Source organism: Idiotropiscis lumnitzeri, chromosome 14 (genome assembly GCF_059441095.1).
Source record: "Idiotropiscis lumnitzeri isolate Australia: NSW breed Sydney's pygmy pipehorse chromosome 14, RoL_Ilum_1.0, whole genome shotgun sequence".
Lineage (NCBI taxonomy): Eukaryota > Metazoa > Chordata > Actinopteri > Syngnathiformes > Syngnathidae > Idiotropiscis > Idiotropiscis lumnitzeri.
Genome location: NC_142404.1, coordinates 19,358,967 through 19,386,903, shown reverse-complemented (window position 1 = coordinate 19,386,903; position 27,937 = coordinate 19,358,967). Strand labels below are relative to the sequence as shown.

The 27,937-nt window shown below is 45.4% G+C and overlaps 1 protein-coding gene across 5 annotated transcripts; it reads right to left on the bottom strand.

Moving 5' to 3' along the window:
• On the bottom strand, positions 1-27,668 carry pcbp3 (poly(rC) binding protein 3). Of its 5 annotated transcripts, none has more exons than XM_088315005.1 (16): positions 27,390-27,668; positions 16,317-16,412; positions 16,160-16,220; positions 14,810-14,947; positions 13,692-13,867; positions 11,501-11,524; positions 11,401-11,433; positions 10,625-10,741; positions 9,919-10,050; positions 8,901-9,029; positions 6,587-6,661; positions 6,341-6,382; positions 5,492-5,570; positions 4,571-4,623; positions 3,467-3,636; positions 1-2,906 (listed from the first exon to the last, which is right to left on the bottom strand). In XM_088315005.1, the coding sequence occupies exons 5-16, from the start codon at positions 13,764-13,766 to the stop codon at positions 2,852-2,854; spliced, it is 984 nt and encodes a 327-aa protein (XP_088171131.1). In that variant the 5' UTR covers positions 13,767-13,867; positions 14,810-14,947; positions 16,160-16,220; positions 16,317-16,412; positions 27,390-27,668; the 3' UTR covers positions 1-2,851. The 5 variants fall into 5 exon arrangements, with proteins under 5 accessions (XP_088171131.1, XP_088171130.1, XP_088171134.1 ...); XM_088315004.1 differs by having other exon boundaries at positions 16,353-16,412; XM_088315008.1 differs by having other exon boundaries at positions 1-1,986; positions 16,353-16,412.
• Positions 27,669-27,937: the final 269 nt, after the last annotated feature.

Genomic DNA, 27,937 nt, shown 5'->3' with positions numbered 1-27,937 from the left:
AAAGGGACGCACTCTTTATTTTCTTTTTACAAAACAATCCACCATCAACCTCAAGACATAAATCTCCATACAGATATGAATAATTATGACACATTTCTTCAAACGTCGTTGCCTCGGCATATAAACGTACCAGCGAGATGGGTCAGGTCATTTTCGAGCCAAGCTGCCCGAAAACGTAGCATGCGAGCGTTGACGCGACCTTTCGGACATGAGCCCTACAAAACGTCGCGATCACAGATTGGAGGACGGTGGACCGAAAGCTCGCCATCGCCTCCGTTTCTCGTTTTCTATTCCCAATGTCCCCGCAGATCGTGACCTGATGCCATTGGGTGGGAAAGGGACAAAGGGTACCAAGGTGATTCTTCACGACCCGTCCCATTGGACCTGCCGGTCAAACAGAATCCCCCTGAAAGAAGATTCCCTCACCTCACTCGCTTTTGAGATTTTATTTGTCGGCAACGGACACGGTCACTTCATTTGTAATAGTAGCTTCAAATGACTCCTGATTGGAGAGAGAGAGAAAAAATTGATTGAAGAATTGAAACTTGGAGATAACATGCTGCCCCCTACAGGAATGGGGTGTGACTACAACAAATAAGCTACAAATGACCTGAGCCAAAGCTGCAGTGACAAAGCTACGCCCGTCGACATCATTGCTAATCGCTTGACTTTCATGGCGTAGAAGACTGGATTTACACCGCATAGTTCAGGTGACATGATTCTCCATTTATTACATTTGGGATGCAATAAAAAAAAAATGGCAGCTCACATAAACTCACTCAACAATTCAAAAATCACCAAAACTATGATGTGACGTCATTAAATATATAAATATACGTAACATTAAATGTGTATTATTTACAATATGTGACATCGTTTATTGCCTTATTGCTGCCCCGAGTTGATATTTGTGTTCTTATTAACGCGCAAATTAGGCGTCTGAGCATGCGGGTTGTTTCACGAGTGTAAACACGGCTATTTCCTTTAAGCGTCACTTGATCTCTACACGGTATCAAAAGTCTACCAAAAATGGATGGCATGAAACGGGACACTTGGACCTGCCATGTAAATCCAGCCTCAGGGATTGAAAAAAATCCGTGTGGAAAACAAAATCTCATTTCTTGTCATTGTGGTTGAATTTGTATTTCACGACAAAATTCAGCCGCCACTCGTAACTGTAAGAATTTGTTGGCCGTCATCTTGCATAGAAAGTCTTGCGATGTCATTTCGGATTCCTGAATGGCTTGTCGAAAACAAAATCAAGAAAAGCCTTCTGAGCAGCAATTCTATCCTTTGTCGACACGGCCGGTTTATTTCTGAGAATATTTCTTGTAACTTTAACAATGTGACTGCGTGTTTGGTGTGAGCAAAATGGCTTTTTGGTCGACATGCACTGAGATTTCTGCCTGCACGGCACCAACGTCGTTCGCTCGGTGTGGTGAAACCTCAAGTTCTGATCCGAGAGAACAAATGAGCTCTTGTGAAGTTTACAATTGGAAAATAAAAACGTTTTTTTTTATTCCTCTTTCAATAATGAGTAAACATGCAGCCCGACCTGTGAACATATTTGGTGTGGAAACGACATAACGGGAGGTTGATATTCGTGCGTCAGCGTGGATGCGCTTGATGACAAACGGATTGTTTGGCGGCGAGTGGAATTTGTCGGCAAAATCCGCCGCTACACGCAATCAAAGTGTTTTTGATTGCAAATGGAAAAAAGCTCTCAACTGCATTCTGGCTACGATTGGACGGGAGGGAGACGGAAAGAAAGTGAAGTTGAAAACCAACAATCAAAAGTGTTGGCAGATCGGCGTGAAAAATCTCATTTTGAAGACGAGTTGAGAAGAAAAGTTGACCAAATCTCAACTGGGCAACAAACACAGAAGAGGAAATCGACAAGTTTATCTCAAGGTGAGTCATGTGATGCGCAGAGAGAAGATGGGTGGAAATTAGAGTGTGGCCATTCCGGTGACTTCGGATGTCAACCTAGAACAGTACAAAAGAACAAAACAAAAAACAAAAAAAAAAACATAAAACGAGTGTGAAGGAGGAAATAAGAGGACAGCAGCTAGTTAGGTGCTTCATTGTTTTCTTTTTTTTTTCCCCACTTAACCCACTTGTACTTTTGACTCTATTTTTTTTTTTAACGCTCTTGCAATAATGTAGCCGGGCCAAATGGACCCAGCGTCTTTGGAATTATCTAAAAGTGGTCAGATCGAGGAATCGTGTTTGAATTGAGATCATTCTCATCAAATTCATTTAGATTGCAGTTTATTTGCCTTTTTTTTTTTTTTATGAATTGCTCAACACAAGTCTGCTATTCAGGGTCAAAATGACCCAACTGACTTAAAATATGATGCTCAGATTAAAAAACAACTTTGTGAAATTCCCATTTTTTGCAAGCTGACTTCATCTTGAGGGCTACGCAACTTTGATTTGGATTGTTTTGTTTTTTTGGCCCTTTGCAAAGATTAGACGTGCTCCGGGTCAAATTGACCAGGCCACATTATTGCCAAAAACATAACGCACAAAGTTGCCGAGTCGTTCACAAACAAATGCAAAGGTCACAGAGAAATATTTCAAACATGAAAAAAAACAAAACAACAGATACCAAGATTAATTTAGTTTAGTAAATAAATTGAAGGTGATTTTTATAAATAATATTCACAAACTTTTCGTGGCATATTGTCTCGATCACAACAGCAATTAAAATACCGAAAATGCAAGCGTCTCACAGACTTTATATGGCAATGCTAACGTATGCACGTGTTATTCGGCGTGGTGACACATCGCAAATGTTGAATGTGGGTGGGGGGGGGGTCAAGGATCTACGATGCAAGGGTCGGCCATTTCAGGATGTTGTCATTGCCGAGGGGTCGTTCCACATGGCGGCCACGTCCCTGAACCTGCCGTCGGGAGTTATGGGAAATTATAATAATAATAAAAATAATCATCATCATTTTGCAGGCAGCATTGTGAAAAAAAAACTAAATCACGTCAGTGACAATGACATCTTTTGTGGTGGCTTTTGATGAAAAGCATTTGAATTGCTTTTGTGTTGTGCCGACGTTTTGTTTTTTCGGCCCGCTCAAACGCGGCCGCCACAAATGTGGTGAACTCGCAATCGTTGCTGATTTTATTTATTCGCCGTGCCCTTATCGACGAGATCCAAACAATGAATCTGCTCTCAGCGAGTGTTTGCTGAGACAAAATGTCTCGACTGCCAAGTAAGTCAGGAGCCAAGTAATAAGAAGAAGCTTGTCAACATTGGCGGCGGAGTCCGTCTTATAACATGGATGTCCGAGCGTCTTTCACTCTGGGCCAATTAGAAAAAAACCGGAAGGGAGATGGAAAGGCCAAAACCAACGCGACAAGTTTGAGGTCAAACATCCCTTGAGGACGAACTTTTGACTGCCAGTCTTCCAGGTTTGTATGAGCGTGCCAATGTTGCAGCGCGTTTGGTTACCTGGCATTGATGAGATACTGGGCCAGGCTGATGTTCGCCGGCGTCCCGGTGATGGTGATCTGTCGCTCGGATGAGCCTTCGATGGCGTTTGCGATTTTGATCTGAGCCCCGGACATTTGTCGGATCTCGTTGATTTTGGTTCCTTGACGTCCGATGATGCAGCCTATGAGCTGGAATAGCAAGCAGGCGGCTGAGGTCACTGAAGTTCTTCTGATTTATCGTACACGCTGTAACTCGACCATAAGCTATGATCCCAAAACCCAAACGTTAGTCTAAAGCGATCGTACAATATTCGCTTTAAAAATAAATGTCGACTGGTTATTGATCGGATGGCGACATCTCCTGGAGACTGGGGAATTGCGGTCTATTCGAACATGTTGGATTATCGGATACATTTTCGACAACATTTTTCACGTCATCTGACACTAAGACGATGGGTAATTCTGTCCCCGCGACGGGGAGACATCTCCTGCAAAATCTGCTGGAGGAGGAGACATTGCAGCGACATCTCAAATATTTGATGACAATGTTATTCAATAAAAATTGAGGTGCTCGCCCACATCACTGAGCCTGCTACCGTATTCCAACCTCCTCACCTTCACTCAAGTCCTGACGTATGAAAAGCAAATGAATTTTCTCGCTCTCTCAGCAAGGTCTCCGGGCAAACTGGTCCCTGCGGGACACCCCGGTCAGAGTGCGAGAAATATTTGGTTGCCAGAGTCGGTCGCTGCGAGATAGCAACTTGACAAACGATTTGATTTCCACAAAAAATTAAGCGTAAGTGTACTCAAAAAGCAGGCTAACTTGGGCCGGGCATACAAAGATCCGAGTCTTTCAGTCAAGAGTTCTCATTTCTAAATGACCAATTACTGCTTTCCTGTTAACCAGGACTTTGGCGCCATCTTTCAGTCCGTAACAGAAAGAGCAAAAGTAAACCACGACTGCAGGAGTTTTTGAGCGAATAGCTGAGAATAGGTTCGGCAGAAAACGGGTCCGTTTGTGAATAGATTAGTTTGAGAACGGCAATTAGGGTCCGGAATAGGGTTTTCCGACAAGTGTGGTGCAAAGCGAAAAGAAATCAGTGATTTGAGAGAGCTTCCTCACATCATTGGGTATGGTGAGCTCATGGGTGCTGGCCGGTGGACTCGCATCCAAACCTGATTTGGTCAAACAAACGACAAGAAAACACAAGACGGGTTGAAAACTTGAAGTTCCTGTTCTGATTCTGAGGCATAATCAAAGTCAGAATTTGACGGCATCGACTCGTACGACGACAAAAAAAAAACCAAGGTCACGTTTTCTGGCCACAAAAACCGGAGAGGAAGTTGCTAATGCGCCGCAACTTACTTGTTTTTTATGTCGCCGTTACCATGGCAACGCTTGACTTGCTGAAATCATGAATGGGGGGCTTGTGGCTTTGCTTAAGTTTCCATCAAATGTCCGAATGACGGCAAATGTACGTTTTCATTGCTTGTATGCAAAATAATCGTTTCTCTGGAGTGCCTGCAAGCAATCGGCGTGAAATGAAACAACCCAAGTCATCGTTTGCTATCTCACGATTCCCCAAAATGTGACTGTGGGGGACAACGTTTCATCAGAAAAGATTTGTCAATGATAAAATGTGCATTTAAAAAAAATCCGCCGTTGTGGCGTGATTGCCGACGTTTGCCATTTGGTTATTCATCACAAAGCACCGACCGTTTGGCACGTCTCAACGTCGCCGCATTATCCTTCCGTTAAGAACCGTAAGTGATCCGGTATGTGATTAGCCCGAGGTCAGATATGCCAAATGAAATAACCCAAAGTGTTTTCAAGGACAGACGCATCGCCGTTGATGCCGTGATTATATTAAGTGTCCATGTTGCTTTTCTCAGGCCTAATGGCTTTGTTCTCTGAAAAGAAAAAGTACAGCGAGCAAGTCATGCTGAACTGAAAAGAAAAGGAGCTGAGGTGGGAGGTCGGAGAAGGGAAAGGATGAGGCCAGAGAAGGCGGCGTGGCGTCTACAGGGTCTGGTGGGTACGTACCGGGGAAAGCGGGGGTGGTCTGTCCGAGAGGGGTAAAGGGGGTTTGCTGCATAGCCAGCTGGTGGAGCTTGGTCAGCTGCTGAAGGGTTAGGAGGGAAAGGACAACTAACAGGTTACTCTTTACACCAAGACAATGTAGTCAAGCCGAGACGTAGAGATGGTGACGAGAGGTGGGAACACGACCAAGATGGTGGAGGGGGTGGGCGGGAACAAAACCAAAAACATGAAGAGGACAGAGAAAGGAGAAGGCGGCTTTCTACTCTCAATTGTGATTTGCGTGCAACTGAAGTGGAGAACTGCGCTCAAAAAAAAAACAGAGCACTAGTCAGGCTTTTTTTTCTTTTCTTTTTTCTCATTATTTGAGGAACAGCTCCGTGGTGGCTCGCAGGTTATCGTCACGGTGCGCCAGTGTCGCTTTCCGTCAGGAAAACGGGGAAGGCGTGTGCTCAAAATTCTAAATTGAGATTCTTCCTCTTTACAGACTTTTAATGGCTGAAAGAGGACGTCAAGTCGGCTCTTGAGCGATTGAACCTTCAAGCGTTGGCTTCGAGCGCATCCATCACTGCCCGACTTGGAATTAGTCAATCTGACACCAGCGAGCTCTTGAGATGCTCTCGCGACAAGGATAGATGATGGCGGATTATTAATGGGCCGCGATATGATACGCTGGAAATTAAGGGAGGGACGACACTCACTTGCACTTGGAGACGTTGACCACATTTTTGTTTTCTCGGACGACTGAATGAGATCTTCAAGTGACTTTAAAGAATGTCGGCCATGGGTGTGTCGCTTTGTTTTTTCCCCTCAATTATTTCATGATCTTATCATAAGAAGAGAATAAAAACTCACGTCTGGGTGTGGAATGGCATACTGTCCCTGAATTGTGTAGGCCTGTGGGCAAAAGTGAAAAGAGGCATTGTTAAAAAAAAAAAAGAAGACATGCAACGTAACGAAACGTGCAATTATTCTGTTTGGTCCTGTCATCAGCTATTAAAAGCGGAAATTGTTTTTGGTGTTTGGTGCCAGCGATAACGTATAAAGTTGTCTTCTGGTCTTGGTAGCAACCGATCCATTCGCAGGTGGACGGACTCTTACCTGGCCCCCTGAAAAAATGACGGGGGTGGAAGCAGGCTTGGGGCGATAAGGAATGGTGGCACCTTTGGGCGGCGACTAGGAGAGAGCGAGAACGACAACTTTAGACATAAAAAAATAAAATAGGAAACACGTCTCACTGTGACTAGTTAATCATTTAGCTATACAAGTGTGGAGATATTCAAGCAGTCGTGATCTTGTTGACCAAATTTTCAAGTGAGATTCAGGAGAGTTTTACTTCAAATCTGAAAAGTCCAAAAAAAAAATGGTACGATTGATGTTCAATTTGAATTGAGCTCTTCGATAATGTCTTCGACCGACGCGATGGATGGTGATCCTCGCTTGTGTATTGGATTTGGCCTTGGGCCAAATATTTGTTTAATTTTTTTTCTGTAACAGCATGGCCACACACACGGTCCAAATTGAACTTTTCCAATCTTTTGTTACGATCGAAGCGACTGTATCAAGCTGCGGCCCGCAACCAGGCTCTACAAGGGAGCGGAGCGCTTCATCACATTTCCTTCGCATGCATTACGAAGAGCCGGCAGCGACGGTCCGATGCTCGACACTTCGGAATTGTACCGACATTTTTTATGCACATTCCTGCAGTGCAGCGTATGGAGTGAAATGAATCGGTGGTGTCTATTGAGCTACTTTTGCAGTCTATCCACAAAGCGGTAAACATCGGCTCTCGGGCAGGCTCAGAACCTCCAGAAACTTCCAATCGGACCATTAAAAAAAAAATCCCTTGAGTGTTTGCCAGCTGTTTGGTTTTTTTTTTCAGAAGAACGTTCAGGAAAGTCGCGAAGAAGCCAGAAGACCTCGGAGGGACCTTCGATAAAGACACTTCTTCCAACTGGGAAATAAACTCCATAATTTGACTCCTTTAAAAACGGCAAACTATTCGGTTGAAAAGCGGTAACTAAACTCATCCACGTCCGATCACGATTGGGATGTCGGATGGCTGAGGAAGGCCAGCGTTCGCGGAGGCAACAGTGAAGCAAGCGGTCCATTGACTTTTAACGGTCTTTTTGGTCTTTGGAGCTTTAAGGCCCGTCGCACACTGAGCAACGCGGCGAAACTCCACTTGGAATAGATCGTATCAAAAAAAAAAAAAAAAAAGAACAGTTGGCGACTCGCACCCACGCGAAGAGACATTTGATCTCCCAACACGCTGCGATGGCTTAGAAGGCTCCACGTTCTGTGTCACATACATTAAAGCCGACAAAAATAACTTGGTGGCCAAGAAAGGAGCGGGTTGCAACCGAGGGGCGACGCGAGCAAGAGGAAAGTAGAGATGGTGGAACATTTGAGCAGTTGCCTTGCCTCCATTTGTTGAATGCGACGTATGTCGCTTGTGCGAATTTTAGTGACAGAAATCGCAAGCGTCTAGTTCATCCACAAAGGAGTGAAATATTGTCAAACACGTTCGGTGTGTCCACTGTCGAGAATGGATTTGTAGGACTTGGCAATGGTGCAACCGCTAGCCGGATCTCGCTGGCTTAAAACGGGAAAACATTTTTGGGATTGGTTGTAATCGGCCACGTTGAGAGCAAAACAAATTTGAATCGCCTCGCTCTGGATGACCCACGACAAGTAGAATACACGACTACAGTAGCAGAACCCGACGCATTCGTCGCTCAGTCTGCTAACTGGACTGTCTTTGAGTGTGAGCGACTGACGGCAACCGTCTGAAATTTGAATCCCACGGTGACGGACATTGAAAAAAATTGCTTGTTGATTTGACCATGACCTTTGACAAAGTGAGATCCATCGAGCCGGCGCAGAGCTCTCCCAATACAGAATATACGGTGGATTTAATTAACGTCATTTTATAAGTCCATATATCCTTGATCTTTAAAGCGAAGCGTGGAAAGTCTCTTTCATGTACGAGCGCCGTCATTGAACGGGGCTCATCATTGCGGACGGCCTCGCAAATTGTCGCCGTTTCTCCTTCATTCCGCTTTCTTTGTATTTTAATAAGAAAGCTGCAGCGTCCGTTTCTTACTTTAGAAGCCAGACATTTCTTTGCGGCTCAGTCATACAATTATATGCGCCGCTGATTGCTATGCGAGGTTCAACCGGCAAGTGCGCAGGTGTGAGTCGTCCACTGTAATTAGTCCCCCATTTTCCAGTGATTCGTTTGTGTTGGACCGCACCGCATCATGTGCGGGGGGGGGGGGCGAGGGGTACAAGTGATGTCTTCTCACAGTGGGGGTGCGACTGATTTGATGTACTTGACACTTCAGGAAGAAACATTCGGCCCCACGGGAAACAACCGTCTCAAATGGAGTCGGCCGCGTTTTTGCGAGTTTACCTCCAGCATGACGACGCAGATCTGCTTGACACACTGGATGATGGCTTCGGGGGTCCCGGAGATTGTCACAGCACGCTCTGTGGAGTTGGGGAGCATGTCCCCCGCCACCTGAACCTGCGCCCCTGTGGACTACAGATGCCAGATGGCTTTTTTAATGTCGCCAAACTGACCATTCGCTTCCAGCGCGAGGCTGCAACACTAACGCGCTTCACGAGGGACATAAACGCAAACCTCGATTCGTTCATTTCCGTTATTGCGCGGACGGATAATAGCCAAAATGCTTTTGAACTATGGTGTGCGTCCAAATGGGAACGCACGGGAATACTTTTTATTGCCGCTCCTCAGGTGGCTCGAAGCACGCACCCTGAGGTTCACCATCCCATCTTTGGGACAAGCGAGGCAAATCTCGCCACAGCTGAGGAACTTTATCTCAGCGGAGGCCAAAGAAGTTGATTTCATCAAATGCTGTTCATGCTGTTATGCTTTGAAAGCCCTCAGAAAGACGCAAACGGCGGCGCCGCGTTCAATCTCACTTCCTGTTAGGAAAGTGTAAAAATGTCAAAACCTTTGAATGGGTGAAGACGGACTGAGATCGGACTGAGTGGAAAGCAAAACACTTTTTACAACGTTAGCGTTAAAAATAATGAATGATGCATATCTCTGTAACAACCCAGGCTAAACTCCGCCTCTCCTCGACATCCAAAAGGTGGCCTCTTGGTCGCGATATGTCACATCAACAAACGACGTTGGTCCTATTCCTTTTTAGACCGCAATTTGGCGACATGCTAAGTGTGCTCTTATTTTTGTTGCTCTTTGTGGAGTTTAACAGAAGAACATCAGCGACTTTTTTGTTACGACACCTGGAAACTATTTAACGCGATGAATGTTTCACAGAATATGGCACTTATGCAAAAGCAAAATGCATTCATTTTTAATCGGATATCTTATGAATAGATTGGATGATTCCAATTGCAAGTTAGCCAACCTAAATGGATGAATACCAATTTGTGGGCGCTACCTCTCTCATTTCTTTGATTTTGGAGCCTCCTTTTCCGATGAGAGAGCCGCACTGGCTGGCCGGCACGACGAGCCTTAAGGTGACCGGAGGCTTGCTGGTTGCCGGGCTGTTGCTCATGGAATTGATGATATCCTGGGGGGAAAAAAACAAAACAATTTCACCTTGCACGAGCAACATTATCTTCGGGTGTCATCAAAAATTCATAAACTTCAAGTTGGTGATTCACTTTTAATATTATCTTGTTGCAAATCTTCTTTTACACAATTCGAGCAATTGGAAATTTCTGCAGTTTCAGTTTTCCATTGACGTAAATTTCCACTTCCATCCGGACCTCTTGAACACCTCAACTAAGTTATAACACCATTCAAACTTTTCAGAAAGAAGGTGCAGGTATCTGCCCATCTTATGAATCTAAAAAAACATACACAAGTTGTTTCAATCCTTGAAAAAAAACAAGCAAACGGGTTCCACCAAAACAATTGCCGAATGTCATTTAGGAACAACTACAGAAAATTTGCCGTTCCTATCTTCGATCCAAACGTGCCGGGTTGGATCCCCTGACGATCGAGATGTGTCCCGCGGACCGTAGGCTTGACCCCTCTCTGCTTTACAAGCTGCCGAGTTGCAAAATGAATACGCAACTCGCACGCATTTGTTTCGTACGTGCTTTTGGAGTGTCTTGTTTTAGCCGCCACGACACACGTACCTCCTCAAATTTGTAGGCAATCATGGCAAAAGCCTTGAAGATGGTGTCCGTTGGCCCAGTAATGGTGACTATCCTTTCAGGGCAGTTGCCTTCGGAGATGTTGATTCTCGCGCCGCTCTGGAAAAAAAAAACAACATTTTGCCGAATGTCTCTTAAATGCATCAAACGTAACAATAAGACGCGCAAGGTTTTTATTACTTGATATTAGTCGTGTTTTGTCACGTGTGCCTTGTACAGGTACAGAATAATGTGCTGCTAATTAAATAAAGAAATATTGTATTGATCTTGCTGTGCTCGTCTTGGCCTCCTGGGGGCAGTGTCGTGCAAGCATGCAGATACGGAACACAAATGCAGTCCATCCATGAGCTAAAAGACCAGAAGAAAAAAAGTTGTGGTGATCAAAGTGTATTTCTAGAACTTGTTTTTCACAGGATAGGGAGCATATGTGCCTCTCTGCGACTGACTCGCCTCCTAGAAGAGTAAATATTTGTTATGTTGGGCAATTTGAGTCACACATATGCACTCTAAAGTCTTTAAATGATTCAAAATGTCATTTATTAAGCGCGGACGAGCAAACGCGAGTTCATGGTGCGCTTTCATTTGAATCGATTACGTTTGAACAACGAGCAGGTCACAAATGATTTTACGGTTATGCTTATTGTGCATGCATACATTTTATATGCCGGAGATGCAAATGGACCCGAAAACATTTTCACGTTTCACTATAATGAAAAGCATTTGTGAAAACGTGTAAATGTTGGGAATGTGAAACTCACCTCTTCCCGCATTTTCTTCACCGTTTCCCCTTTCTGGATGAAACAAAAGCTCAAAATGATGCCATGTGTCAAACGCACAGGAGGGAGGAAATGAACATACCTTTCCAATTATGCTTCCCACTTCCTACAACGGAAACACAAATGAGAAAATGTTTAACGCTGACGTGTCCGAACAATTCATTACAAATTGATTTTTCTTTTCTTTGCGACCGCGGTCTCGGAAGGAAGCTGAGGTCCACCGGCCATTTGCATGCAATCGCTCTTCGTGAGCTCTCATTGGTTGAAAGGACAGCGAAGCAACTCGGGCTGCGTGTCCGCGCGAATTGACCGCAAGCTTTCGTGGACGCCCAGCGTGACTTGAAAGCCGCAGGCCGCCATGCTCCCCGGGTAGATATGAATATTCATAAATGAGCCATCAGGCTTGTTTGGAAGTTGCCACACTTGATATCGCAAGTATTTCTCCTTGACTTCCATTTTTTTAGCTCCTTTCGAAACGATTCGGGCCTGCCAAGGTTAGATTCAAGTTCAGGTTGGCTTGCTGCTCCCGTGGCGCCGTCAAACGTACTCGTGCTGTCTCATCATCCCGGTTGAAGGTGAGAATATAATTTTGTTGGGATTGAAAGCGGAAACAGCGATGAACGCTAAAAAAAGCTTTGCCTCATCAATCTGGAATGCGCGCTTCCGATCGGGGCTCGTTTGGGCAAATTCCCCGGCCGCTGCCCATCAAAATGCAACACCCAAACGGCTGCTTCAAAGCAAAACGGCTGACTTCCTGTTCAATTTGCACGTTACGATCGACGTCGCGTTATCGCACTCCAAGACAAAAGACAAAAATGCCATTTCAAATATGGACAAAATTCACGCATATATGCAACAATAATGAACACTCACGGTTGGCACAAAAAATTGTTGAAATTAAACATCGTTACTCACTTTTGGAATTTTTTTCCCACAAAAATACTTTTAAAATTTTATTCCAAATCTGCAAAAAATCAAATCAAATAAATAAACAGCGTCAGACTCCGTGCAAGCACAACTAAAAGTTGCACATGTGCAGACCGACACACGCAGATTTGTTGTATTTTGGGGCATTTTTCCCCATCTTCGTGTGTTTTCCTTCCACAATCTGAAACGTTGCATGCAGGCGACGCGGACTTGCCTGATAGCGATAATGTGATGGTTAATGTTTGTCTGCCACTGACTGGTGATCTACCGGGACAAGCTCAAGCGCCGCATGACCTTGCACAGGATAAGCTACGAATGGAAAAGCTCGAAAGATGACTTGATGGATGGACGGAACCACGAGCTAAGCCCTCCGCCAAAGCGCACCGGAATACAGAAGACACTCGCAACCTGGCACTCACTTTCAGTCTTCGATTCTTCTTTTATGCGTCGTTTTTGAAAGGTGGCGGGAAGCTCTCGAGGCAGCCGGACTCGGTGAATGATTTTGGCGAGTCGAACGGCAACGTGTCAGCGGGAATGATTCCGAAGATGAACGAGTAGCATCCTGAATGTAATTCAGCGGACTCCAATTGCCGCCGACAGCACAGCAGGGTGGCAAGACGCATATTTTTGTTCATCCATCAGTTTCAGCTGGATGAGTGTTTGCAGAATTTGGTGTGGGCCACTGGGCCAATTCATTAAGAGGACATTTCAAAAAAACTTGTTTTTCATGTCCGTCGATTTGACGTGGAAATACACGCGCAAACGAGCGTTCACAGCTCCGGAGAAATTCAAAAGATCAGCGCAAAATGATCGGGAAAAGTTAAATAAATATTTGAGTTTTACCCTTACGACTACTTTTAACATGATGAAAATATCATTTATATAAAAATAAAAGTGATTTTCCTCCAGATATTTTGTCTTGGAAAATTGTATAAACGATTGGCGTGTGTTTTTGTAGCAAATTGTGGTTGTGAAAATATGAAGCGGTGGAGGTGTGACGCGGCCTGCGCACGTTGAGGCCACATGCCGTTTCTTTCTTTCCTCCGATTGCCCACCCGTCCACGTCTGTGTGTCGTCTGCATATTGAGCAGATCATTTGCTTGGAAGAAGTTTTGAGACACCCCCCCCCCCCCCCATCCCCCCTTCGGACGCACTTTCGAGATGCTGCGCGTCCGACTGCCCAACTCAGAATAAACTGCACAAGTCATTTTGTCTTTGAGTATTTCTCCAACAGAAGGAGTCACTTTGCAGATTAGCAGTGTGGCGCATGCAGCGCGGACATTCCACATATGCTTGCGACGCGCTCTCCCTCCTCAATGAAAGAAGCATTCAAGGTGTCGGCTTACTTTTCCGTGCATGAGAAGACGGATGGTGAGGGTGACATTGAGGCCGCCCTCTGACTGGACTTGGGTGGACTCCATGGCGAGGCCGGACGATGACGACTCTGGAATTGGCGGCGGAGGGCGGGGGAGCGTCCACCGGAGGAAATGGCAAAATGATGGAATGCCGGCCAGCTAGGCACCTGCCAGACATCACAAACGAGCGCAAACATTTTGTCCACCAATCTATTCAAGATTTCCACATCTGACCACCAACAGTACGTATGTTTCGTTTTTCTAGGAAAACATTCATGACAAGAGGATGTCAACCCCTAAAAAAAAAAAATGAACTCATGAAAACACGACATTTGGATTAATATTGCATTTGTGGAATCTGAGTTTCACAACTTTTTTCTTAAGATGAGCCATGATTGGTCGTTATCTGAGCTCATTTCAAAATGGCCGCCCCCTGCTTGAATCGTAGTCCGCAGACGCAATCTTAATCAGAATCCCGTGTTTAGATGAGTGAATAATTTCTCTTTAAGTGATCAACTCAACTTCATTTTTAGAGCATTTTAAGGACAACCTTTTTTTTGGAAAGCTTTCTCCTTTTGACTTTTACGGCACGTCGCGGTAGTTTGACCTTCCGCATGACTTCTGCTGCCGCCACACAATTGGCTCCCTTGGGTCAACATGAACTTTGAAAAGTGTTGCATTGATTCCGTTTGGGCCCAAATGGGATTGCTCAGTGCATCAGGTCAACACAATCGCCGGCAGGACGGATGATTGCCCAAAAAAAAACTTCATTCCACGGTTGTGTCACCCGCAAACACGCGGAGACACACTGGCAGAATGCCACTCTCTCCGGCCCGATGAACGCCACGCCCCCTTCAACAGATTCTTTTATTGAGGAAAAGGATCCAAGGATTAACTAAGAATTAAGAAGAGGAATCGGTCTGCGTTCATCCACGTTTGACTTCGGGCTTCGTTCAAACCCCGAAAAGAGGCGAGCCGCGACTTTCGCAGCGATTCGCAATTCTGATGTCACGCATTTTGACATGTGGACCCAAAAAGAAAAGTTTTCATTCTCCGTTCTGATTGGCTTTTGGAGCCGCAAAGCATCTGAAACCAACGTCGCGACTCACCAGATGTCCTGCAAGTGACGTTTTCCCAAGTCATAAAGGTCAGCAGAGTTGAGGCAACGAGACGTCACTTGACCAACGATCGGTCCATCGGCTGTCGGACGGCCTCTTCTCACGTCGATGAGCCGCCCATGATGACGTCTGTCACAATCAAGCACACGCCCAGAAAACGCAAAGTCGTTTAAACCCGCAGCACGCTATGTCCAATTCAAAACTTTTTTTTTCTCTCTGCTTGACTTTCACCGCCGTGGGCTCATTATTTGCGACATTGAAACTATTTTGCGAGCCAAACCGCAATTTCACATCACCGGTGTTCTTCGGCATCTTTATTGGCATCGATTTTAGGATTCCTGCAGATTATTTTTGAAGGCCTTTAATAACATGACACTCGTATCACTCGTTGAACTCTGCAGATCAATGCGCACCTGGCACTCAAAGGTATTTTACTCTTGTCCTGGAGAGCTGCAGAACTTGAAGCTGCTCTCCTTCCGACCACTTCTGGAACTTTGTCTTCCCGGACAGCTTTTTAACTTTTTTTCAAAACTATTTCAACTGGCACAGTCAAGCCAGTTGGTGACCGCATTGTTAGCCAGAACATCACTTCATTAGCTCCAGCCGGGGGTCTTCAGTCCTGTCCCTCGAGGGCGGGTGTGCAGCCTGCTTTCCATCTCGCAGCTGCAACACAACTGATTCAAATGATCAGATAATCAGCAACGTCTGCAGAAGAAATCGGGTGTGTTGTAGCTGAGAGAGACGGAAAACAGGCAGGACACCATCCCTCGAGGAACAGGATTGAACGCCCCAGATCTACAGCATGTCCTGTCAGGGCTCACGAGTAAGCTGGAACATATCCTGGCAGGGTCGCAACCCGGACTGGTCGCCAGCCAATTGCAGGGCAATTCTTGGTACATTTTGGAGTCTCGACAGTCCGAGAGCTGGAATCTAGCACCTCACCTTGGCCCGATCTATTTCATGGCCGGGGAAATCCTGCCAATGTCATACTTTTAATGAGAGTCAATTAAGGTTTCTGCAACCTGCAATGAAAATCATTTTAGGCAACAGAAACAACTTTACTCATTGTTAAAATACAGCAGATACACTTTACCTTGCTCATATAAGTAAAGTCATTTGTAATATAATTATATATATATTTTTTGCCTTTGAGGAAAGTGATATTGTGCTGATCATGTGTAGCGGTACTCTAGCGCCCTCTATTGACCAGTAATTCTGCCTGTGACTTAGTCCGAGTAATCATTTCCACAAACTTGCATGTACGCTTCCTTCAAGACTCAAACATGTCCAAAGGCGTGAATGTGACTCAACTCTTTTCCACAGTTGATCATTTGCACTTACTTTGGAGCGCTTTCTCAGCGGAAAAATGATCCAAACTTGTTGAAAATGGAGCAGGACTTATCTGAGAGAAAAGGAGATATAAGAAATGATGAATAACATTAAAAAAACACCGTCTTCTCCAGTGACATGCAAAAATGTTCATGTTCCAGTTACTGACATGGTGTTCTTTTTCTTATTCATGCTCATATCTTACATCGTGAAGGCGAGTTGTTCTGCAGACACTCGTGAGCACAATTTTGAGAGGGAGGCGATTCTGTGAATGAAGCAGAGCATTTTTGGTTGAAATTGTAGCGTCATCTGCCGCCCACTTTGAAGTCCATGTACAGTTCTGTCGAGTTGTCACGTGGCTTCATTTTGCAGCAGGATTTTACTGCCCTCTTTTGGCCGTTTACCGCAAATGCATCTTCGCCTTTTTTTCTCACTGACGTAATTGACAACGTCGCAATACAAACACAGATTGGGGGAAATGTTCATTTATGACAATTAGAAATATTTTTACCTCCTACCTTGAAAAAAGGGGTACACTAAAAAATTAAATTAAATCATTTTGACCTGCATGGGGCCTATTTCATCATCACAAACTGGCAAATAACCCCGAAAATTTTTACGAAGTCACTCATAAAGCATTTTCATTGAAATGTTCGTTGTCGCGGGGGGAAAAGTTGATTTTTATTTTTTTATCAAAAAGACGACACAGTTTAAAAGTACAAAACTGAAACACTTTTATTGAATATGCTGATTTTCAAAGAATTATTCCATTTTGTTGCAGCTAATAATTTATTAAATGGGTCACTTTGACCCCCACGATCAAAGGAGGGTCGCGTAAGGAGGAAGTACTGAAGTGCCTTGATTACGTATAGTTTAGAGTCCACTGTGACCTTTTCCTCCAAAAGCAGAAGACAGGGGAGGGAATAATGTGAATAATCTTTGCCCCCCCACCCACCACCACCATCGCTTCCCTCGAATCCCCCCCCCCCCACACACACACACACACTCATACACATTAAGATAATCCTCAGGAGCAGCAATCTGATTCCCCCTCAGCTTTTGCGCCGCAACGGAGGAGTGGTTGGCGTGCGGAGGTCCCTCTGGGTAAAAAGTCTATTATCACGCAGTGGGAAAGTCAATGGGAAGAGCCCCCGCTGCGCTCCCATGACAGTCTTAATATTTAATGACGAAAAAGGCTAATGCTCCTTCTCCGGAGTGTGCCATTAAATATCCCGACAGCATCTTCACCTCACATTTCCTCTTCCGAAGCACTTGCACCCTTCAGTCGCTCCCCCAAAATCTAACTCGCACCTTTCGCTTGGTGAAAAGCGCCACAAAAGATGAGCGTCATCCATCCGTCCGTGTATCTTTTTCCTATTTCGGATTTTTGGGTTATGCCCCGAACAGCAAATGTCATCTGCACAGGCCCACACCCAAATCTAACACCGACGGGTGCAGACATTCGACGTAGGGGCGCGAGAAGTAATCGACACAAACCGATGATCTGGCTCAGTTTCATCATCTCCCTCCCAACCGGAGGTCAACAAAAGCCTGATTAGCTACGAGCGATTTTACAGCTGACAATACAACATCTCGTGGTCTCTCCTTCCGTTTGGTGGAGGTAGTCTCGAAAGTAACTCACAATAAATGAGGGATTACTTCTTATATTTAGCAAAAAAAAAAAGATTCTTACACAAGAAAGACATTTAATGCCTCTGTAAGTGTGTGTACACACACCAGTACATTGACACCAAGCCAAAGCTGAGAAGAAACGCTTCCGCGTCCAAACACTTTCTTAAAGGGGCCACGCAGCAATTCGCAGAAGAGCTTAGCCGGAGTCGTCAAGTCGAGCGAACGACACCTCGCCCCGATTGTGACCCGGGCGGCGCCACACAGACCATCGCTCAAGTCTGGCTCGTGGCCTAAGACTCGGCTTTGAAGTCATTCCGAGTGAAGAGATTGATTGTGGAGAAGATGACGGGGCCTTGTCGTTGATGAGGAGGCATTAGTCATGCCGTATTTCGTGTGCATCAGCTTTCCCCGCTGCTGCCTTTGAAAGCAAAAAAAAAAAAAAAAAGCCAACTCAAAACTCAGATGATGATAAAGGCTTAATCCAGACAACATTCAAACTGCAGAGCAAGTTTTTTTTTTTTTTTGGGAGGGAACCAACCCTCAGCCTTTTTTTTTTTGCAACTCTCCACATATTTTCATCCTCTCTCACAGCACAAGATTCTCCGAGATGACAACAAAGCTCTCGCTGATAAATAAGTATTAGTTGGCACAGCTCGACCATGAGATGAAAATATTTGTATGTCAGGGAGGAGCGACGTTTAGCCCGGGTCGTTAGCGGAAGTTACGAGTCTTTTTCTGCATGAGCAGAGTTTGGCGTTTTTCACTCGTTGACTACCGTTTATTTCAATTTGGACTGAATCATTTAGAGCAGACAATATCGTTTTGTTTCGGCGAGTCTTTCGCCTTCTTCAAAGTGTCACTCTGGACACTCTGAAGAAGGCCTAAGTTTTGTTTATATTGTTACAGGTCACATGTGGGGAGGACAAAAATAAAATGTGTCTGCTTTAAAAGGGTTGGTAAAAATCAGCAACCAACAGCAGGGAAGCAAGACTTCTGCATAAAACAAAAATATATTCACCAAAAAGAAACAAGACACATGGAATGACAAATCGTACATTAACAAAGCCGCCCGACCCCGCAAAAAAAGACAACTTTCACAAAAAGAAAAGTTCACAGTAACAAACTCAAAAAATAAACTCCAAACGACAAGACTCAAAACATGACATGACAAGACATCAGGGAACTAAATACAAGTAAGCTGACGTGACAACGAGGCACACCTGGGCAAGGCACGAGTGAATGGAGGGAACTGATTGGCCGACGCAAGATGACGCGCTAATGAGAACAGGTGGAAATCCGTATTAGTACATATAAATACTAAAAAGATAAATATTGTAAAACTGTCAAATATTCTTCCCGTAATTCAGATTTTTATTGTCGTAAGCATAAAGGGCCCCCCCAAAAAAAAGTTATTGTATTCATTGTATTTCTTTTTTAATTAATCAGGGGGAATGTGAATGGCCTGCAAAAATCTACTTTGAAGTCACGAGCTTCACAATCAAAGAGAACACAAACGCTATTAAAGGACATGAAATTTGATGCAGAAAAAATATCGCAACCACACAAAGGCACAATAATTTATCGACCTATTTGCATAATCCTCCATTTAACATTGACACTCATTCTGTGACCCCTCGATTGTGGCCGTGCGTCGACGCCCGGGCCGCGATTGCGCGTCAGAGTCGGAGCGAAAAGCAATTGGCGCGACTTCAAGCGGAGATGGAATTGCCAGTGATATATCTTGATGCCGGACATATTTATGCCCAGGGAGGCTGGCTCGTTTTGCCGGCTCATCACAGCAACTGGCGAGCGCTCAAGAGCGAGCGTCTCGGGTGCTTCCGCTGCGCGCGTGCGATAACAAGATGGCCGAGAAATTAAACACAGTCCATGGAGCTTGTTTAAGATCATTTCAAAATGTCATTTTCAAAGAGACGCCATCTTCAATTCGTCAACGGAGCTCGGACCATTAAACAGCCGTGTGTGTGTGTGTGTGTTGGGGGGGGCGTCTTCGGGGTCGCTGAGGCCGCTCAACAAAGCTCGAGTGCACTGACATGTTGATGGACTAACAAAAAAAAAAAAGCCAGAGGGCAGCCATCTTACGTTGCCACCGTCAGTGAACGTCGCATGCCCTCCCAACAAGGATGAGACTTAACTGATGATTTTGTGGTTTAAGTCAACACTCAATATTTACAAACATAAAACAATTAATTTGCATCATTTACGCACTTTTTGCCTCTTCGGAGGCGGTGCTCGTAAAAGAAATGTCCGTTTTTCTGAGGCTCAATATGAAACGCTTGGCCGCACTCTTTGTTAAGTCACCTGACATGTGAACAGTACTAAACAGGAAGTTTGCATTCAAAATAAAAGCACATAGCTCAAACCGGAAGTAGCACTTATCAATGCAAATTTCAAATGAGAACAAAATCAAATCAATAAAATTCCCACTGCTGTTCCAAAAATATCCGATCAACAACGTTCAAAGGGAATGAAAGCAGCCGCTTTCATTGGGAATGATTGAAGTCAACTGTGACCACTCCCACAGAGGTGCACCCACCCCACTCGCAGATCCGCCAGCCTTTAGTCATCTGTAAAATGACCAAAATTTGGCGAGAACATTGTCAATTGCGTAAGAAGTTATTTGGTTCAAAGAATGCTGTAGAAACGGCACAGCAAGAAGTTTTCAATTGCAATGATGACTACTAAAACTTGTCCTGAAGCTGTCCTTTTGTGACCCGACTTAGCAACGCCCCACTGCATTCTGTCGCATTTGTCGCTGCATCCGACATTCCGATAGCTCGGATGAATCAAGTCCGCTGACAGGATGAAAGAAAGGAGGCATCATGGTCACATGCTGCCGAGTTCCCCGAAGCCAGGGTTAATGTGAGCAATGAGCTATTTTACGGCGTCTTCCACCAATGACAGCATGATAGAGATGAGCCCCGGAGATTTTTTTTTTAATCTTAAGTGAGGCGCAGCGTTGACGCTAAGCATCGATGCTTGTCCTGCCTGCTGCAGATGATGACCTCTAACTGCAGACTATCTTTAATTTATTGGAAGATGTCCGAGGCAGGGGTTGTTACAAAAAAAAAAAAATCTCCAATTAATCGGAATGAAAATGGCGCCTATTTTCAAAGATATGGATCCGCATGCTAACTGGAACTTGCGGGACGCATCGTCCATGAAGTGCTGCGATGACAAGTGAAAATGCTTTCATAGTTTTGATGGTGACTCGCTTTGATTTCCACACACGGTGTTTGTATCGTTTTTTTTTTTTGTTTTGTTTTTTTTATCGCCTAGAACGTCGTTCCGGTTCGGTTTCAGAATGGCACAAAGTCATTATGGGTTTCAGTGTGTGTGTGGGGGTGTGTGTGTCAGGGGAAAGCTAATATCCCGTTCGACTAAGCAGCATTTGACATCCTCACACCTTCCGTAAAGAGATGACTGCGCTTTGAAGTCTCCGTCTTAAAACCTTTTAATCCCAAAGACGGGGAAACACGAACAACCTCCAACATGCAAAGGTTTCATTTTGACAGTACCGACTCACGTTAAAGCACTTTTTACACGCTTAGAATTGCTTGTTTATCGCTACCACTTTGTAGATTGTCATGCTAATGAGAAGAATTAACCAAGACAACACTTGATTTATTTATTTATTTATTTTTTAAATCAACTTATCTCGGCTATTCTGGTGTCAGTCCATCTACAATTTATACTTGTCAATTTGTAAAATGTTCTTTTCTTGATTCTTTTTGTTTATTTAAGAGCATTATTAAAGTCATCATCAGTCGAAACTATTGAATAATTTTTTGGGAAATTCATGAAAAATCCGATGAGGTCGGCATGTTGGCTTGGCCCTCGGCAAGTGTTCCAGTTTGTCATGCGGTTCCTTTGCAAAATGAATCGACCACCCTTGACCCCCTGATGGTTGCGACCAAGTCGTCCGTTGGTTCTCAACGCATCTGAGAGAGTAGACGATGGCTCGGCGTACAAAAGCAACATTCCAGACTCGGGGGCCGAGAGAGGCGGCGTTGCACAGCAGGTCTTGCGCAATATCTCATGAGCTGCTCTGACACACTTTCGGCCTCGTCAATTAATAATGTCAACCGACTGGTGGCCAAAAAAAAAATAATACTTCTCCTTCGCAAAGAACAACAGAAGAGATCAGAGAAGAAGAATTATCGAAAGCGGCCTGACAAATTTCTCGCGTTATTTTTTGTCGAACGCAGCCGTTCGAGCTTTGGTCCGAATCGTACGGGATTTCTTAAACACACCCGGGAGCGATTTCTCTGAAATATTTTGTGATTAATGAATAAAGCGATGGAGGAGAAGGGGGGGGGGGGGCTAATGGGATTTTAAGCTCCCCTTCGCTGACTACACAGCCCAGGCGGAGTGTTTTCTCAAGCTCCTCAAGTACACAGCACCTTTTATGACGTCTGCTTCAGCACACACGGACGGCTGCACTCTTGCTGACTTGGCAGCCTGATTGCGAGCTCAAAAGAAGACGGCCCAAACATTTTTTTTCTTCTTTAAATGCACTCTTTTCACTTATTCATGGCCGATGAGACGAGAAGTTGATCTCTCTCACCATGTTCAGGAGCACTCCTTCTCGTTCTCGTTGGGGTCACGTGAGCTGAGGCTCATTCCCAGCTGACTTTTGGGAAGATCGTCATCCCGTTACAAGACAAAAAAAATTCATAATAATTTTTCACACTTGCCGTCGCCGCATTTGGACGGTCCCAGAATATATTATATGGCATTGACTGCAGATTTGGAAAAGACAATTTTCACTCAAGCAGGCAGCACTTCATACGCTACCCTTCACACACTCGTTTTGCGTCCCCAAACCGAATAACGGCAGTCATCCTGAATGTATTCAGTGCAGTTTTTTTTTTCCCAGCAGACTTTCGATTTAAGCAGAAGAAATCACCACAAACAAAAGCTGAGACGCGTGGTTTGGCGGTGAGGAAATGCAATATCGGGCCAGCTGATGTCTGTAGATTGGTTTGCTATTCCGAGCTTAATCGAATGCCTTTCTCTTTTTATGCACGGAGCCATTTGTCGTTTACAACCATCACATGTGCAAGCGCATGTTAAAGGTTAACGTTTCTCCACTCTGATTATTTACTGTTTTGTCCCTGCGCTTCGGTGCGGAATAAATCATCTCCTTCCAAACGCATCATCATCCAGTTTGTGCTCTTTCAAGTTGACCGGACGCCTCGTTGAAAATGCTTGACATTGTCAAAAGTTGGATTCGTCAAACCAAATTGAAAAGAAAAAAAATGAAATGATAAATGAATGTAAATGTCTGCTTATCGGTGTCAAAGAAATGCATTATCTTTCTGTTTACTACTGCAAAATATAGAAAAACTTCAATCCTTCATGAATGGGGACCAGAACTCCCGCGATCGATAAAAAAACGCAAAGTAGAGGTCGACCATAGCGAGCCTCGGTCAAAGAAAGTAGCCTTTGCATTTGCATGCAGTCGCTGAGCAAGCGAGCAGTGTGGCTGCACGGCTTTGCGGCTTTTCTGTCTCAAGGCCCCGCTGGGCCCAATCCGTCGGTCGGGCGCCGCTCGGCGGTCGACTCGGCAGCCTCGCCGGCATGCTGAGACGACTCGAAAACACACATGGACAAAAAAAGAGGGGACAGCTTGCACTGCTGCTCAAACGATATGAGCTCTCCTCTCGTGTGCAAGAACATACTCACGACAATATGGAACGCTACGTTGCTGAGGGAAGCGATCCAATTCACTTCATCTGAAAATGATTCTGATCGATTCCAATAAAAGTTCTTCTATCTATCCCCTGCATGCTAGCGTTCTTTAGCAACTGGCGGAACTGGGCACTTGACCCTTTTTTGCTGATCAGTCCCCGACCCTCCGGACGCTATCTCGGAACGGTTCCAGCCTCCACCCTGCAGCTTTATTTATCAAAATTGTCTGTGATTTACGTGATGTCAGAATAAGAAAATTCAGGCCCACTTGAACGCACGCTGCTGTCTCACGTCTCGTCATACGCAAACATTTGGTTTTGGCCGAGTTGATTTTTGTCGTTTGCCCATTTGGCCGCGACCTCAGCACACGCCCGAGGGCCGATTCTAAGGTCCACCTATGGCCTGTTGTCATCGAACAATTATATGAAATTTGTCACCCCCCTGCCTCAAAAATGTCCGTCCGCCGGGGTGGAAGGCCGGACCGTTCCACTTCCGGGACGGACTGCCCCGCTCTTTTCCTCTCGATGGCCGACGGCCCGATTAAACGGTTTTGGGGAGTACTGTATCTGCATTCCTTTGCTTGGATCAGAACGAAAGAAATAATACTCTTCTATAATCGTGGATTCGGTTTGCTCCAAGTGGGGAGGACGAGCTCGACTTGCGCGTCAGACGCCCGCGCGGTCTCGGACGACGACGCTCTCCGGCTACTGTTCTCCAAGTCCATAAAAGAACTTGAAAGCCAGGCCGGGTGGATTATGTCTAAATAAAGCCCCGGACGGCACCGGATGAATCACGGTGTCACTGATCCTCGTCTCGGCTTTCCCAGACAACAGGTTCGCCTTGTGCGAGCTGTCGCACGCGGAATGAACGAGAAAGCCGGCGAAATTGCCAGGAAGAGGAGACGGCGCTCATCACTCGAGTGTCGTGGCTTAGCCTAAGAGGCTTGAATAATCAGAATGTTAAGCCGTCAGGGTGTGCGGCGTGCGCGCACTCACCTACCGCGCGCTTACAAACTCACGGGCGCTTTTTAATCAAGTAAAAATGCTGAGAGGCAGCAGCGGCTGCCAAGAGCCCAGATTTTCACTATCTTTGGCTTTTTTTTTCTGACATCACCAGACATGCTTTCACTGTAAGCAGCTAACACACGCACACACACACACACGCACACACACGCACGAACACGTCATTCCAGTTTTGCTACAAGTGAATCATCACTTTTGGCTCATGGATTTTTTTTGGGGACGACTCAGAAGAACAATTTGCGTGATTAACAAAATGGCTGCTGTTGCGCTTGCAGAACTGCCGCGTCATAAACCAGAAGTCTGAACCTTCAAGTTTCAAGCAAGTCCCGAGCGGGTGTGAAAACGAATATAAAAACTTAACGTGTGCTTGATTTGAACACAATTTGAGTTCAGCATTTGGATTTCTTCCTCTTTTTTTTGGTCACTTTAATTATTTGATGAAGCCAAACCGGCTTTTTTTTCACTACACTTTGTTTCATAGGATTTCCTCATCCCGGAAGTACCATAAAAAAATATCCTTGAAGGTATCTGCGCATCTAAACAAGTTTCAAAGATGCAACATTGATGATTTGAAGAGGCCGCGTCGCATTTAGGAAGGGGCGCACGATCCAAAAGTGATGAACACGCATCTCTGATCCAATCCTGTGCCGCCATTTGATCTTAACGACGCCCCAACAATAACATTTACTTGTCACTTTACCGCCAGAGTCCTTTCCACGCGCCAGCCTGTATTAGCAAATATAAAAATAGCACTCGCCCCAGGGTCAATGGGCTGCCCTATTTATGACCGCACTTAAGCAGCCGCCACCGTGCGAGAGTCGCAGCGGGGACGTTTCAACCTCGTACACTTTCAACCACGTTTTTTTTTCACCTTTGTCACTCTCAAGTTTCTTGAGATGTCAGTGGAACCCTGCACAGACTCGAAGATCGTGCGCCGGTATTAGCAAAGCAGCCCCACCATATAAACGTAGCCTGAAGCTACGCCACTCGATGTTCACATAAATGCACAATAATGTCGAATGTTTCACATTTGCGTATTTAAAGTCATTCATCAAAGGTGGAAGGTCGATAAATCGGGATTTGGACCCTTTCATGTGATCTGTTTCGTATCTGTAGTTTTTTCTCATTTTGATTCTAGTCACCATCTAAAAAAATGCAAACATTTCACCTAACAAAGGCAAATAATTGATGGAAACCGTCTCTGACTGCACCTGGGTGTCGAAGGAGCTCACCGTTGTTTCAATGTATTTTCCACACACGTGGATGGTGAGGCAAAGTCGACTTTCATTTCACACGCTGACAACAACACGCGTGTCAGTCGGTTCCTTTTACAGTCGCAGCTCATCTGCTCACGTTGAACACATGTGGCACAAATTGAGGGGACAACTATCCGGACATGGCGAGACACGCTCATTGTCTGTGCCAACACACGCGTAACGCCGAGGGTGGAAATGTATCAACAAAGGATCCAAAATATCGCAATTTGGTGGAAGGTTTTTTTTTGTGGAACATTCTTAAACGCTGACCCTGAAAGAGCCAGTCTGAGATAAGTGAATTAAAAAGAAAATAAAAAATCAGTACAATAGAAGCTGCTGATTTTGGTTGGAGAAAAAAAAATGTATGGAAAACAAAACAAGCGATGGGCAGTTAAGAGTCCTCAGTGCACCTACGATGACTTTGCCAGGACAAGGCGTGTGTCGTCAAACTAACGATTCACAACGATGGACAGTTGACAGCGAACTTTTCAGAATGCGTCACGAGAGAGCAGGGATTCGAACCCACAACCTCAGAGCACATGCTAACCACTTCTTGCTGCCAGGCGCGAACTGTTTCAAATTAAAAAATAAATTCCTGATTAATTAATAACAACCCAAACAAGTACCCTATACTGGCCTGTGATGTTGCAATTAAACAAAAATCACCAAAATGCGGCTTCACAGAAATATTCCCAACGGAATATTTTCACAGATGCTGTTTTTGTTGCAAAATTGGGAGGGGGCGTGGTTAATACAGCATGTCGACTTTACTCGTGGAAAAAAAAAAGCTTTTCCCAAGTTGTTGACATGTCCTGAGGTCCAAATGTTAGCTAGAACGCCGCTAAAACTGTGTGCAGGCAGGCGGTATTGACGTCTCAACCACTTTAGCAGAATCTATCTCGCCAACACACACACACACACACACACACACATTTCCCGGTAAAGTACAGGATGTGCGGATGGAAGACTAAGCAGTTTTCCTCTCTGCGATTGCCAGGAATGCTTTATGGACCGTGCCGAGTTGCCGTCCCGTGATTCAATCAAGCCGGTCAATGTCTTGTAAAGTCATTAAGATGGCTGCAATGTCATGCTTTCTCCAGGCACTGGACGCGCTTCCGTCCTGAGTCCGGCATTTGGGCAGGAAGTGACCTGTGTGTGGGGGGTGGGGGGGCTTGGGGACGTGTTGTGTGTGTGTGTGTGTGGGGGGGGGGGGCTGGCTGGCCTGTCAGCGTCTATAAATAGCCCTTAGCAACTACCTCTCAAGCATAACAAATCAATTAGAGGTGCATTTTCTTGTGGAACAAAAAAAAACACACACAGCTTGTTGTCTTTGCTCACCTGCGTTCCAAGATAGGAATCAAAGATTTACGATTTGTAAACGCCGATGCCCGCAGGCGAGCAGATTGCAAAATTGAGATAGGAGTGGCGAAACAAGGGGTTTTGGGGATTATAATCGCCTTTTACCGAAATTCTGTTTTGGAAGACAACAGCGGTGCTGGAGGCACAACTTGAAACACGGAACCAAGTTGAGGCCGTACGGACAGACAACTTGGCCAAACTTCATTCAGACAGTTTTGGAATGATGCAAACGAGTTTCAGAATTAAAAACGGGGCGCTTACCTTGTGCAAAGTGTCACTTTGTGGGACAGAAGTGAGGAGAGTCAAAGGGTCCTGGGGTGGTCCGGGTGGTAGGAAGGGCGGGAGGGGGAGGGGGGGTTTGCTGGTCCTGCCTCGAAGCCGGTCCAAGAGGGGGGAAGAAGGATGGAGTGACAAGGAGCAGGGAGATGGAGGGGGAGAAGAAGTGCGAGTTGCTGCTCTTTCCTTTTCTCTCTCTCTCCTCTTGAGCTTTATCGCCACGCCACGAGTCGCACGAGTCGAGTCGCTCACATCACAGGCGCCGAAAAGATTCTTTCCATTTACACACGCTTCCACAGGGGGGGGGGGGATGGGGTGAGCTCCCCCCTCCCACTCACCTCCAGGCAGCCAATGGGAGCGCGCGGAGAGGTGTCCCCCGGTAGCCAATGAGAGCGGGCGCAGCCCCGGCCGCTCAGTGCAACGGCTCGCTCACGTCCAGATGGAACAACGTTGTCGGAATGGACGAGGGTCGCCAAAAGTTGCCCTTCTGAAGGACACTGCAAGCATTGATAACTTTGGTGGGAAAGCTGCGG